The sequence below is a fragment of the Rutidosis leptorrhynchoides genome, chromosome 5 (assembly GCF_046630445.1).
Source record: "Rutidosis leptorrhynchoides isolate AG116_Rl617_1_P2 chromosome 5, CSIRO_AGI_Rlap_v1, whole genome shotgun sequence".
Taxonomy (NCBI): Eukaryota; Viridiplantae; Streptophyta; class Magnoliopsida; order Asterales; family Asteraceae; genus Rutidosis; species Rutidosis leptorrhynchoides.
Window position 1 is genome coordinate 438,743,879 of NC_092337.1, and position 13,679 is coordinate 438,757,557.

The window sequence follows — 13,679 nt, forward strand, 5'->3', positions numbered from 1 at the left end:
ATGGATTGAATAAGCTAGTAGATGCTAGTGAACAGTTGAAAGTTACAGATGGTGAAGAAAGAAATAAAGAGACTACTAATGAGGTAGAAAATACTAATGAAAAATAGCAATAATAATTATTTATTATATTATAAGAGATAACTATAATAAATGTTTAATTCAGGTAATAGATGAAGCATTGGATAAGGAGGAAGGTAATGAAAAAAATAAACAAGTTGAAAAGGGAGTTGTTATCATAGCTGAGATCCTGAAAGATATAAATGAACATAATCAAATGGATGTTTTGGATGAAAATGAAAATGATAAAGAGGGCATAAATGGAAAAGAGAAATGAGAAACTCGTTTAGCAGCAGTCTACAGATCACCCTGGTATGAACGGCAGGTGAACATCAAAGCAAACGTTGAGAAGGAAGAGAAGAAAATTGCAAGATACTTCAAATCTTTTCTGGAGAATGATTAGTAAGTATACTTTTATATATTATCATTCACGTATTAAAAAAACACAACTAATAGTTACCATAATAGTGACTTATATAATGATAAAATTAACATAATTTGGTATATCTATTTTTTTCCAGCGATTTTGTATACACTTGTGATTATCCAGCAGCATGTTTCCCAATGCCCATGGCTAGTCTATTCTATCAGATAGCTGTTCATACGCCAGTAATTGATGTTTGGTCATCAATCATGAATGATGAAGAAAAACATGCTTCGGATAATTCTCCGAAAAGATACTTCATGCCAACAAATTTTGTTGTAAGTTTTAAAAAAATATTCAATCATTTCGATATAAATGTATAAATTAAATGAATAGATATCATTCATGATTTATTTTATATCATATGTTTGAAATTTTTTTTTATCATTCATAAACTAACTTGATATTATTCACCATGTAGAGAATCGAGATGTTGATGAAGAGTAAGCCAACTAAATCAGCCCTGGAAGAATTCAATGCAAATGTAATTAATTTTGTGAAAGATGATGAAGGAAAAAGGAATTTCAGTTCATATGATCTGGTATGAAAAAAATGACAAATAAAAATTGTATATTTACAAATTCAATATTAAAATGAAGAATTATATTTCATATAAACTGATATAAAAAAAATAATCAATACAGGTGATGTTTCCAATCTGTAAATCTGATCACTTTTATCTGATCTGTGTACACATGAAAACTGGAATCCTTGATGTGATTGACAATTCAGGAAATGAAGTTATATACGAAAATAAGTATGGCAAGATACCAACAAATGTGGTAAGTAAACTCTGAAATGTTACTTCAATAACTATATATAATTGCATATAGTTTATGAAGAATGATAAAAAAAAAATATGAACATTATATGTTAAAAAACTGCCGATAGTTATGATGAATACTAAAAATACAAATGAATGATAGAAATATACATATTATTGCTTGTAGATATCATGAATGATAGAATATTAGGTGTTAAAAAACCCGCGTATAATTATGATGAATGATAAAAAAGTATAGATAAATGATATACTTATATGAATAATTAATTGTAAACTTGTATGTAAAATAGATTAAAATGAATGATGTTGAATTAGTGATTAATAAAATTGTTATTGATTAAATTATTGATAACCATCGTGTTTAACTATAGGTAGTTTGTTTTACTAAAATGTTTAATACTTAACTAAGAGAATATATTGTTTTAGGGAATGTTATTTAAATAGTATCTAAAAGATCAAGGAAATCCGATTGAAAAAATGGGATGCAAAGTAAACCTGGTACCACTGGCATGGAAAACAAAATCAAATGATGAAGACTGTGGTGTTTTCGTGATGCGTCACATGGAGACATGCATGGGTGATCCTAAATGGAAGAGCGGTTTCTTTAAAGAAGGGCCAGGTCAAATAAGACAGTTGAACGAATTGCGTGTGAAATATGGAGTGAAGATTTTAACACATCCTACTAATAAATCTATGAATGAGTAGATGGAAAGGCACAATAACTATGAAGCAACTCATTCAGAAAAGGAGAAAGAAGAGATACTAAAGAAAGAAGAGGAGAATTATAGAGAGACAATTAATTCAAAGTTTTAAAAAAAGGTCAGTGATGTCTTGGAACAGAAGAAGAATTCAGGTGATGGAAAATATGTTTTGGAACTGTTTTTTGACGAATTGAGAAAATGAATGTCTTAAAAAACAGTGTTTGTTTGATGGTTGTTTTGTACAAACTAAATGTTTGTTTCGTGAATGATGGAAAATGGAACAATGAATGATATGTTTGGTGAATGATTGAAAGTTTTATGATGAATGTTTGTGATATATTAGAAAAATTCATAAACGATGAATGATAGATTGAAAATGATTATGAATTTAAAATAAGGATAGATTATGATTCAAGATAACAAAAATGGATTATTAGATTGTAATATTATGAATTTAAACTAATTTTTTAAAAACAAAATGATTTAAAAAGATATAAATGATTACTAAAAACATACAGTAGTTGTACTGTTACATAATGATTTTAGTAATCATAACGATTCATCTTTTAATTTTGATTTGAGATGATGAATGATAAAAAGGAAGTGATGAATGATTAAAAAACAACATGAATGAAAAAGGAGGTGATGAATGATAAAAAATTAAGATGAATGAAAAAAGTAGATGATGAAGGATAAAAAAGTTGAAAACACATAAGGTGATAAATGATGAAAAACAATATGAATAATAAAAAGGAGATGATGACTGATAAAATATAGATGATGACTGATGTAAAACAATATGAATGATAAAAGAAGATGATGAATGATAAAAGTAGGTGATGAATGATGAAAATGTTGCGATGAATGATAAAAATGAGATGATGAATGATTAAAATGACAAGATGAATGATTAAAATGACGTGATGAAGAATAAAAAGAACGTTATGAATAATAAAATAAATCTGATAAATAAAAAGAAAGAGCTGAGAATGACTAAAAACAAGATAAACAATATAATGAATGATAAAATTTATGACAAGTGATTAAAAAAGATGAATAATAAAATGCTTTAAAAATGATCCAAAACTTGAAAAAATACCTCGTAATCTAATTTTACAGAAAATTATACAAAAAATAAAAAAATAAAAAAAGAGTAGCAGTATAAAAACATATATAAAATTATAAAAAAATATAAAAACATTAACAATTAATCAGAATCAGAATCTTGATCTTCATATGCAAGGTCTTCATCATCTTCCTCGCTTTCATCTTCTAATTCAAAGTCAATGACATTTTTCCTTTATTCTTTGCATTATGTAATTGAGTGAGGTCAGTAGTACAAGTCCGACCATTGTGACCATGAATACTACAACGCTTGCAAGCTCTTGTCTTAACATGTTTCTTAACAGCCACTTCTTTGGAAGACAATATCCGATTTGATCTACGTTGACCTTTGTTTCTAATATTCTCCGGAGCACGGATATTCGAATTGACTGGTTTAGAGAATCCCCATAGTCTATTAATATGTTCACCTCTAGTAGATGTAGAAGGCTCATCAGAAGTAGAACCAAGAAAATCGCCAATTAAGACATCAAATTTATCTCTACAACTAACAAGTTTATCTAGATCATCTCGATATATAGAGGAAACCTTCCTAAGCTTGTTGAAAACGTGATTGATAATATTTTTGGATTCAGACTTATCATCAGAATAGACGAAAATGGAATTAAATGTTTCAGATACCTCCTTTGACCACCTCCTCAACAAATGAACCATAGGGATAGCAACAACATCATGAACATGATACACATAAAATATGTGCCTACATAAACGATCTTTACGTGTAAAAAGCAAACACGAACAGCTGGCTTCGGCAGTTTTAACATCAAAAGTAACCTAAAAAAAAGAGAAATTAAAAAGTTAACAACAAGATGAATAACAAAACATAATGAATGAAAAAATGATGAATGACAAAAATATATAATAACAAAAAAAATATGATGAATGACAAATATACTGAAAGAAAAAAATAAATAAATTAAACCTAAAAATATATTAAAATAAAAAAATGTAAGTAATCAGATTAGGAAAAAATTTAAAAAGATATGAAGTGAAAGCTGACCCTATATTTCCATTTTAGACGAGGAAGAGGAAATTTCTCTTCAATTACACATAATTGTTTGTCTTCATTCTCTTCAATGGTTGAGTTGATTTGCACACAAGAGATAGAAGACTGAAATATTTCTTCTTGAACTAACAGAAACATGGTTGGTGTATAAAAATCCCTAGCATGCAACTCAATCAACTTATTGGTAACACAATTAATAGATCTATTATCCATTTCAAACTCGAGAACCGTGTTGTTATGGCGCTGCTTTTCAACTACAACATCGAAGCGTGAAAAAAACTCCACCAATTTAGAATGCTTGTTCTTGCATTTTATAAAGAATGAATTTTCACTCTCACAAAGTGATGACGTTCTCATCAATCTAGCCATTGGTGTATCTCGGAAAAAACATGGTATCCACTTCTCCTTCACAGCATACATATCTTTAAACCAATCGACATCATGCAAGCCAAATTCATCTAAAACATGTTGCCAACACTTTTCAGCATTCAACTCTTGATTCCAGAATATGTTATTCATTTGCTTACGAAAATCTTTATTTGAAAACAACTCACGACCAACCTATGAAAAAAAAAGAAAAATAATATAAAACAAATGAATGATATCAAAAACATGAATTAAACTAGAAAATTTACCTTTTTTCAAGTTTTTGACTGATATGCCACATACATAACCGATGCTGCGCAGTCTTAAACTTTATTTTAATAGCCTCCATCATTGCTGGATCTTGATCAGCGGACACTAAGCCCGGTTCAGTCCCAAAAACTTTGAGAAAATAATCAAGAAACCAACTAAACAATTATATGCTTTCACTAGCTAATAAAGCAGCTCCAAAAATAACAAGCTTCTTATGGTTATCAACTCCAGTGAGAGGTACAAAAACCATGTAATACCTATAATATAAAAAATCAGTAATAAAAATCATGTAAAATAACATAAAAATTATAAGATGAATGATAAAAATAAAGTATTTCAATCATTCAGTAATGTTTTTAATGTTTAATGAATGATATTATGAATGAATAATGTCTTAAATAATAATTTATGATCAAAATAAAGTGCAAGTTTAGAATAAAAAAAGAAAAATAAGTAATCTGTCAATATGAATGAGAAAAATCAATGATGAATGATGAATGATGAAATTATGAATGATGAATGATGAATGATGAATGATGAAAAATGAATGATAAAAATAAAGTGTTGAATGATAAAAATAGAATGATAAATAATAAAAATAAAGTGATACGAATTACAGAAAACTTACATATTTGTATCATATGTAGCATCAAAGCCAACAATATCATCAAACTCTTTGTAGTTCAACTTAGAAATATTGTCAGCCCAAAAAACCCCACGTAAAAAATCATTATGATCACAATAATACTCGACACTCAAGTTAGGTAAAGTATTTTTCTTCATAAGCAGTTGTTCAATAGCAATATGTGCATCAGTATCACCTAGAGATTGGATCAAAACACGATGAAAATTATTGAAATCTATAGGCAAAGGACCAACATTATCAACACCACCACTAAGAGCACTAAAAAGTGTGTGAGCTTTAAATCCACCCATATTTGATCGAGTACTGAGTTTGAAAAGAAATTCCATGTGTTCAGGATCCAACTTCCTCCTTTTATTCAACAAATTCCTATTCCTTTCAGTTATAAGTTTGTGAGTATGCCCCTCAAAAAACTTAAAAATAACAATCTTACCCTCGATAAGTTTGAATCTAATGCAAGCTTCACATTCAACCTTAATACTAGAAGATTTAGGATTAGACACTTTCCTACGCTGACGCTTTCGCTTTGCAGGTTTATCAGGAATGGAAGAATTAGTATCAGGGGCAGATTGAGATGGATTGACAATAGCAGGTGGATTAACAATAGCAGGGGGAACAATAGCTTTTGGGGCATGATGACCTGCCCTATTACACCTATAAACTTGGTAAACAATTGAACCATCTTCATCTTTATTTTCAGAAGCTTTCTTAATATTGAACCCAGCAGCCTCAGCATATAAGTCATAAAAATATAAACAATCTTGCCATGATCTAAACACGGAACCAATAACAGGATTAAAATGATCTGGAACATTAGGAAACCACAATTTTTTTCCATCAGGACCTTCATCCTCATAAGAAGACAAAAAATGATTTCTACAGACAAAGTTGGTGCCTATAAATGAAAAATTCCATAAAATTAGTTATAAATTACATGATGAATGATGATTGATGATTGGTGAATCATAAATGATGAAGCATGAATGATGAATGATGAATGATACATGATGAATGAAAAAAAAAATTAAACGACATAAAGTTTACGATGAATAATAAAAAAATTCATACAAAAAATAGATTAAAATGTTACATGATGATGAAAGAAAAACAAATTATGAATGTTATATATTATAAACTGCCTACAGTTATAATGAATGATTAAAAATACAGATGAATGTTAAAAAAAATACATAATGAATGGTACAAAAGTACATGAAACTGCGTATAGTTTATCATACAACACAAACAATAACAACAACACTAAAAAATCTATAAAAACATTTATTATATAACAAAACTCTAAAAAGCAGATTTCACTGATCAATCAAACATATATCTTAAACTGAAAAATTACATTTATCATTGATCAAATGCATATCTAATTCATATGAAAAACACTAAACATAAAAAGAGACGTGATGAATGATAAAAAATATCAGATGAATGATGAATGAAAAACTTACTAAAAAATGTATCAGGAACAGAATCAGCAGCTGATTCATTAGACAAATTCGTAATAACATGAACTGCAAAAAAAGAAACGAATGACGTATATCAATTAAACCTAATTTTAAACATAAAACTAATTTAAGTAAAATAAAAAAAAAGAGGATACGAATGAACGTAACCATCAGATTGAGCAATTGAAGTTGAATTTGCGATTGAAGTTGAATCCATGAGTATATGTTGTAGATTGATGATGAAGACGATGAATATTGATGATGAATACAGAGATCGAAAGTAACAGGAATATGTACTAAAATTAGAAATTACAAAATTAAGAATGAACGATTGAAATTGAATCTACGATTGAAGTTGAATCGATGAATATATGTTGAAGATTAATGATGAAGATGATGAATATTGATGACGAAAAGAGAGAACGAACAGAAGAGGAATGAACGAGGCGAAAAGATAAAATATACCGAAATTAAAAATGTGAAATTCTAAAAATACCCCTCCGCGTTGTGACGTCCTCCAGATAGGGTCTGGAAGAAAACGTCACTAATATCAAATAAACTAACATATTATAATACGAGAACAATACTATATGATAAAAACAAACTTTATTGAGTACGAAGCGGAAAATGAAATGTCGTTACAATGATGGAAATTACAATAAAGTAAATGTTTCAAATGCAAGGATAATAAATGCGATAGTTCTTGATCCTAAGTCCAAGTAACATCACATAAGCAGTAGGTAAGTAAACTTGATCAATCAGCACCTGAGACAAACATGCTAAAGTGTCAGCCAAAAAGGTTGAGTGAAATCATAGGTTTAACAAAAGTAGTTATCGTTGTTTTTAGATCACAAGATTTGTTTTCATAAGTAGATCACACAGATCTTTAGTTGTCAAAGAAGATCACAAAGATCTTAAAAGTTGTTCTCGCAGGGACCAAAAAGTTATGCCAATTGGTGATATTTAGACTAAACGTTCAAGTTTTCCCCAATGAAAAGTTGTGTCTATACTTGTCGGTTTAATTTCATTATTAAGTAATACAATGACTTGGTCAAATGTATCGGGGACGTTACTCCCGATAGGCCTACCCCCAATAATTAAGAATGCATTTAACGAGCAATTAAAAATATCATTGTAGGGACTTAGTCGGACATAGCCGGGTATAGCATAGTTTAACAGTTGGTACTTGTGTCTAAATTGTAAATAGTAAAAGCAGCATGTGTCTCACCCCAAAAAGTTAAATAAATTGCGCAATAGTAAGAGGGGCTATGAATTCACCTTAGTAAGCAGATGAGAGAGTTATTCATCGAAATAGAAAGTTTGGATGAACGTGAGCAGAAAGTCAACCTATTGACATTTAAGAGTAGTTAAGTGTTTTGCCCAAGTTTAAGTTTTGGTATGAAACTGTTATAGTTCGTTTTACTAAGTTTCCATTCCTAGTAAGTTTCCACTTTTAGAAAGTTTCCATTTTTAGTAAGTTCCTTCTTTTATCAAGTTAGTGTTGAACACTAGTGAGTTGTCCTTAATAAGTCTACCACCTATTAAGTGTGAAAATAACCAAGTGTATAATTACTATAGTCGGGTTGATATTGTGGACCATACCCAAACATCTATGCCACCGCCGAGTCACTAGAATGACCAATTGTTACCGGTTGGCCCAGGATTTCTTGACCAAAATCTAAGTTTGGCATTCGTAATCCACAAGTGTCACATAGTGGTACCAAGGATCACCCTAGGCCTTAAGCAACGTCGATGTTCGAGTAATCGCACGTTATCGTGAATGACTAACGTAATCGTATAATATAATATAAGTAGTAGTATATTATATATGTTAGTAATAATATAAGTGTATAAGTGTTAAATAATAGTATAAGTAGTATTAGGGTTTATTAATTAATTAGGTTTAATTAATTAAAGTAGTATTTAATGATTAGGGTTTAGTAATAAATGATTAGGGTTTAATTAATGTTTTAGGGTTTTATCAAATTAGGGTTTAATAAATTAGAGTTAGGTTTAATTAGGGTTTAGGTATGTATATATGTATGTATGTATATATATATATATATATGTATATATATATATATTATTTTGTTTCCATTTATATATATGTGGTACATGTATAAATATTTTGTTTTATTTTTTAAACACTAACAAAATCTCTAACTAATCTTTAGGGTTTTTAATATTTAACAAAAATCTTTTTTTTATATTTTCGACACACACACATACACACACACACACACACACACACACACACACATATATATATATATATATATATATATATATATATATATATATATATATATATATATGCATGGTGTATCTATTTATTACATGTATATATCTTGTTACTGATCATATACATAGCATTGTATATGTATATTTTATTTTCTAAAAGCTAAGGACACAACTACGCGGATTATAAGGCACAGTTATGCAATATTCGCTGAAAATAAATACTGCGGTTTTGTATTCGCTGAAATACCAAACTGCGGTTTGATCCGCTGACTTTCTGCGGAGAGCCGAGCATCTCGCAGACCGCGGATATCACGGATACTATAAATAGGGAGCTTGGCCTCTCATTTATGGGTTGTTGATTCTCTGCCATTTGCCTAAGCCTTCGTAGATTTCACTTGTGACTTTGCCCAAAGACTTCTTACATTGAGTTAAGGTGAATCATGCTAATCGATAACGAAGACCGGGTCGGGGTGGTTGATCACTTGATAGTTAAAGTGAAAAACGATCATCGGGGCCCAAAATAATCATCGAACATCCCATCCTCCATTATAATCTTATTGCACTCAATCCGTAATTAAGCAACATCATTAATTAAGGATTGATCAATTAAGGTAGCAACATCATCCTCCATTATTAAACATTAACACAATCTAGGTAAGTCATTAGGGTTTTCAAGATCTAAACCTTTCTTCTTCTTTTTTTTCGTGTGTATGCATGTATATGTATACTTTTATATTTTTTTTTACATGCACAATATGTTTATGAATAAGATCAAGAACATGCATATGATTATGAACGTAAACATGAATTGAAAGTAAGATTTAAAAGATTTGGATTTAGGGTTTTTACCTTGATGAAGTTTAATGAAGATTAACAAGAAAAAGTTGATAAACACTTGAAGATGAAAATCAAAACCCTTGAAGATCGAAGAACACCTTGAAGATATTTGAAGAATGCGAAGAACACGATGAACAACTTGAAGATTACTACGCGAAGAACACGATGAACAACTTGAAGATTACTTGAAGATCTTGATGATGTTGATGATTTTCGATGGGGTGGTGGTGGTTTTCGGTTCTTGGCCGAAAATAGGGAGAGGGAGAGAGATTTGAGAGAGAGATTTGTGAATGTGTTTTGGTACAAGATTAGCTCTAGCCTAGGTCTCTATTTATAGGAGGGTTTAGATAATTCTAGAATTAGGTTAGGGTTAAGTTTTACTTAGGGAACAAGTTAGGTTAATGAGGAGGTGATTAGGGTTGATTTGGCCGAAATTTTGGAGGGGTAAAAGAGTAATTTTCCCTTTAAAAATCGGCTAGGGTGTAGGTAATTAGGGTTTGGAACTTTTTCGTTTTAGTCCTTGTACTTTAAATTAGCTTAAATGGTTCCTTAATTATCCAAGTTTAATTATTTAAGCGTACAAGGTTTAAGGTTATTTATTTTGTTCACAAAAGTTTATTAGCTCATTATTTTTATCTTTTATTAACTTGTCGTTTATTACACAAAGTTAATTATCATGTTTTATAATTCTTAATACTTAACAATCGTTAATTAAAGTTAAATCATTAAGTTTAATTATATTGTTGGGCATTTAATATAGGAAAAATATAGAATGGAAAAATGAGGGTCGTTATAGTACCTCCCCGTTATTAGAAACTTCTTCCTGAAGTTTTAGGTAGAGCTATCATTTGCATCAGTAGTTGAGAAGAAATGAAAGTATTTCCGTATCATTTGGTCTTTGCGTCCCCATGTATATTAGGGGCTTTTACGCGAATCCCAACGGATTTTAACAATAGAGTTTGATTTTCATGTTCCCTTGTACAATCGGGGCCCTTTCGTGAATTCCAATGAGTGTTAACAATAAGTATATTGTTTTGTCTACATGTTTGATCTCATGATCCTTAACCTTAATAGGTCTTTTACAAAGTGCATTAAATGCGGAGATTTTCCAAGGAATAACAAGAGTGTCGTTTGACTAGTTTTCCTTTAAAAGGAAAGATGATGCTATATCAGCATGAAATGTATTATTGAGCTCGTTAAGATCTTGAGTGTTTATGCCGCAATAGTAGGGCAGACAAAATAAAGTAGAGTACGTAAAGATTTCAGTTACGTAGTTTGATGTATGGCTGGTATTTGTTAGAGGTAGTACCAGCTTCAAGTTGCGAAAGGTAACCATAATACCTTTAGTTTTCAAGAGATGTCTTATAGACAAATGAGATGTTAGTTGAGGATTCATTGATCTCAGGATAATATGAGTGATTAAATGAAAGACATCGTTCAATATACATGAGAACTTGTCTTTAGAAATAGTTTCATGATGTAGCTTTAAGATTTATGATTTCAGTTTCATGTCGAATCATCGATTAAAACTTGACTAGAATAACATCTAGTTACAATTCATGAAGAAAGAAATGTTTAGAGTATCTTCATAAAGGTAACTCCTTCAGAGTAGGAAAAGTGTTTTCGCACCAATGGAGAGTCGGTTTATTATCTACTTACGAGTTTAAACGCGGATTCAAATAAATGTGAATCATTGTTTATAAGATATTGTTTCTATCACGAAGGAACCTTTGCTTCCTTGTTCGAAAGATCATAGATTTAACTTTTACGAGAGCGTTGTGGCTTAGTCGTGAAATACCGGAAGTAGAAACTTCTTAATGACTAACATAGCAAGGAAGAGATGATATTTGTAGGGAGATATGTTTCGTTCTTGCACGGAGAAAGAAGATAAAGGTGATCCAAACATATTGGAGAGCAATACGAAAGTTTTAATAATAAGCCAAAGTAATTTTTGAAAAGTTGTGACGTTTGATGTGTCAATATAAACGAAGCGAAGCTATTAGTAAGACTTGAGTTATGTACAATACGTATTATTTTATGTGAGATAATTTGAACATTACGAAAAAGAGTTGATTAAAAGAATGTTTAATTTGATAAAACAAAGGTAAATTGATAAAAATGCGAAAGTGTTTATATAATTAGTGAAAGTAGTTTTAGAGGAGGTGACAAAATGATGTTTATAGTAAAACTAGGGTTACGTAAAATTTGTAAAGTAATTTCGATTTAATCAAAGTGGAGATTTGTAGAAGCGAAAGTATAATTTGATATGTACTAGTCAAAGTACATAAAGTTAAATTTATGTATAAGATTCTATAAATCACATAAGTGAAAAATTCAATTTTTTTTAAATTCCGAGATAGTTTGAAAATAAAGACTCGTGTAAGAAATCTTTGAAAAATGGGGTACTTGTATTTAAGAGTTTATTTGTTTGAGAAAAATTGATTGAAGATTTTAAAAATTCCGGAGGATAATTGCGTAATAATTGTTTCAAGGTAGTGAAAACTAATGAATTGACTTTTATCAGGGCATGAGTTCTTGGACTCAAAATGTTAACATTAAAGTAAGAAGGAAGATAATGTGATTATCATCAAATGAATAAATCCTTCAAATTTAGAGTTATGTATGAAAGAACTTCAAATAAGATTTGCAACTTTGAATCGTTCGAGTGATAGTGAGAGTTCGAGAACTTGGCATGAATAATCTGGCAGTCGCATAAACAAGTATAAATAAATGCTAAAGTAGTGACTTTCAACTATGTAATGATCGTTTGAATTCAGCCTTAGTTGGCCTGAGAGGAGGATATGTTAAAGTATGATGGAATCATTTCAATTGTTACAACAGTTTTTCAGATGTGATGAGTTTAGCTCAAGCCACAACTTGAGATAGTGTATTTCACCTTTGATTTTCGATGACAATGATCGATTATTGTTTTAGTATGACACCATTACTTGCATGGTGCCAAGTAGTCTATTATAAGTAGATGTACGAGTACAGAAGTTTCTTGACTATGATAGTCAAAATTATACACGTATGGAGGTTCCCTTCTTCAAAAGATTATGCATATGAGATATTTATCATCTCGACATAGATAAAGTGATATTGGACATGGTGTTTGTAATACCGACGTTCGAGGGTTTAAATGACATGGGTTTTTGAAAGTCATATGAAAATTTACACCGAAAGTGTAATAACAGAGAGGATTTGGATATAACAAGTGATGATTAAGTACCAATAATCAGGAGATATCCATTTAGGATAAAGGAATGTAAAACTTCAAGATTCGATTGTTTACAACCTTTATGGTACATGAAAGTTTGTTAAATGAGTATGAGATAAATATATAGTTTGATTAGAATGAGTTCTTTGTATCTACTAATATTAAGATGATCATTTTTCTCCTTTCATGCCCTTGCATTTGGGTTTTTGAACAGATAGCTTGAGAGTTTTTCTTTGATTCACTTTATATTCCATACGTCTTGATATTGGAATATTTCTATGAATTACCGTAATATAATCACGTTGGCCACCGTCATTATATTTCACTGATTCATATTTCCATTCCAAGGTCACTCCATAAGGTCAGGATATGTGATCAATGATGATTTCTAATATAGTATGTTAAAGATAGCAGTAATCTTAGCTGGATCGACAACATGTCAGTTTTAAGCCAAAACTTGCACTTGGAAAAGTTTGCATAGAGTTGTTCTTTTTCTTAAGAGTTCAAGAATGAATTTGCAAATGTTGTTCATGTTCTTTCTTACTCTTGGA

At 30.1% G+C, this 13,679-nt stretch overlaps 1 protein-coding gene across 1 annotated transcript; it reads right to left on the bottom strand.

Moving 5' to 3' along the window:
• Nucleotides 1–3,238: 3,238 nt before the first annotated feature.
• Nucleotides 3,239–7,050, bottom strand: LOC139850094 (protein FAR1-RELATED SEQUENCE 5-like). The gene is made up of 6 exons (XM_071839686.1): nucleotides 7,002–7,050; nucleotides 6,837–6,899; nucleotides 5,359–6,268; nucleotides 4,936–4,987; nucleotides 4,089–4,655; nucleotides 3,239–3,862 (listed from the first exon to the last, which is right to left on the bottom strand). The coding sequence occupies exons 1-6, from the start codon at nucleotides 7,048–7,050 to the stop codon at nucleotides 3,239–3,241; spliced, it is 2,265 nt and encodes a 754-aa protein (XP_071695787.1).
• Between the last annotated feature and the right edge of the window lie 6,629 nt (nucleotides 7,051–13,679).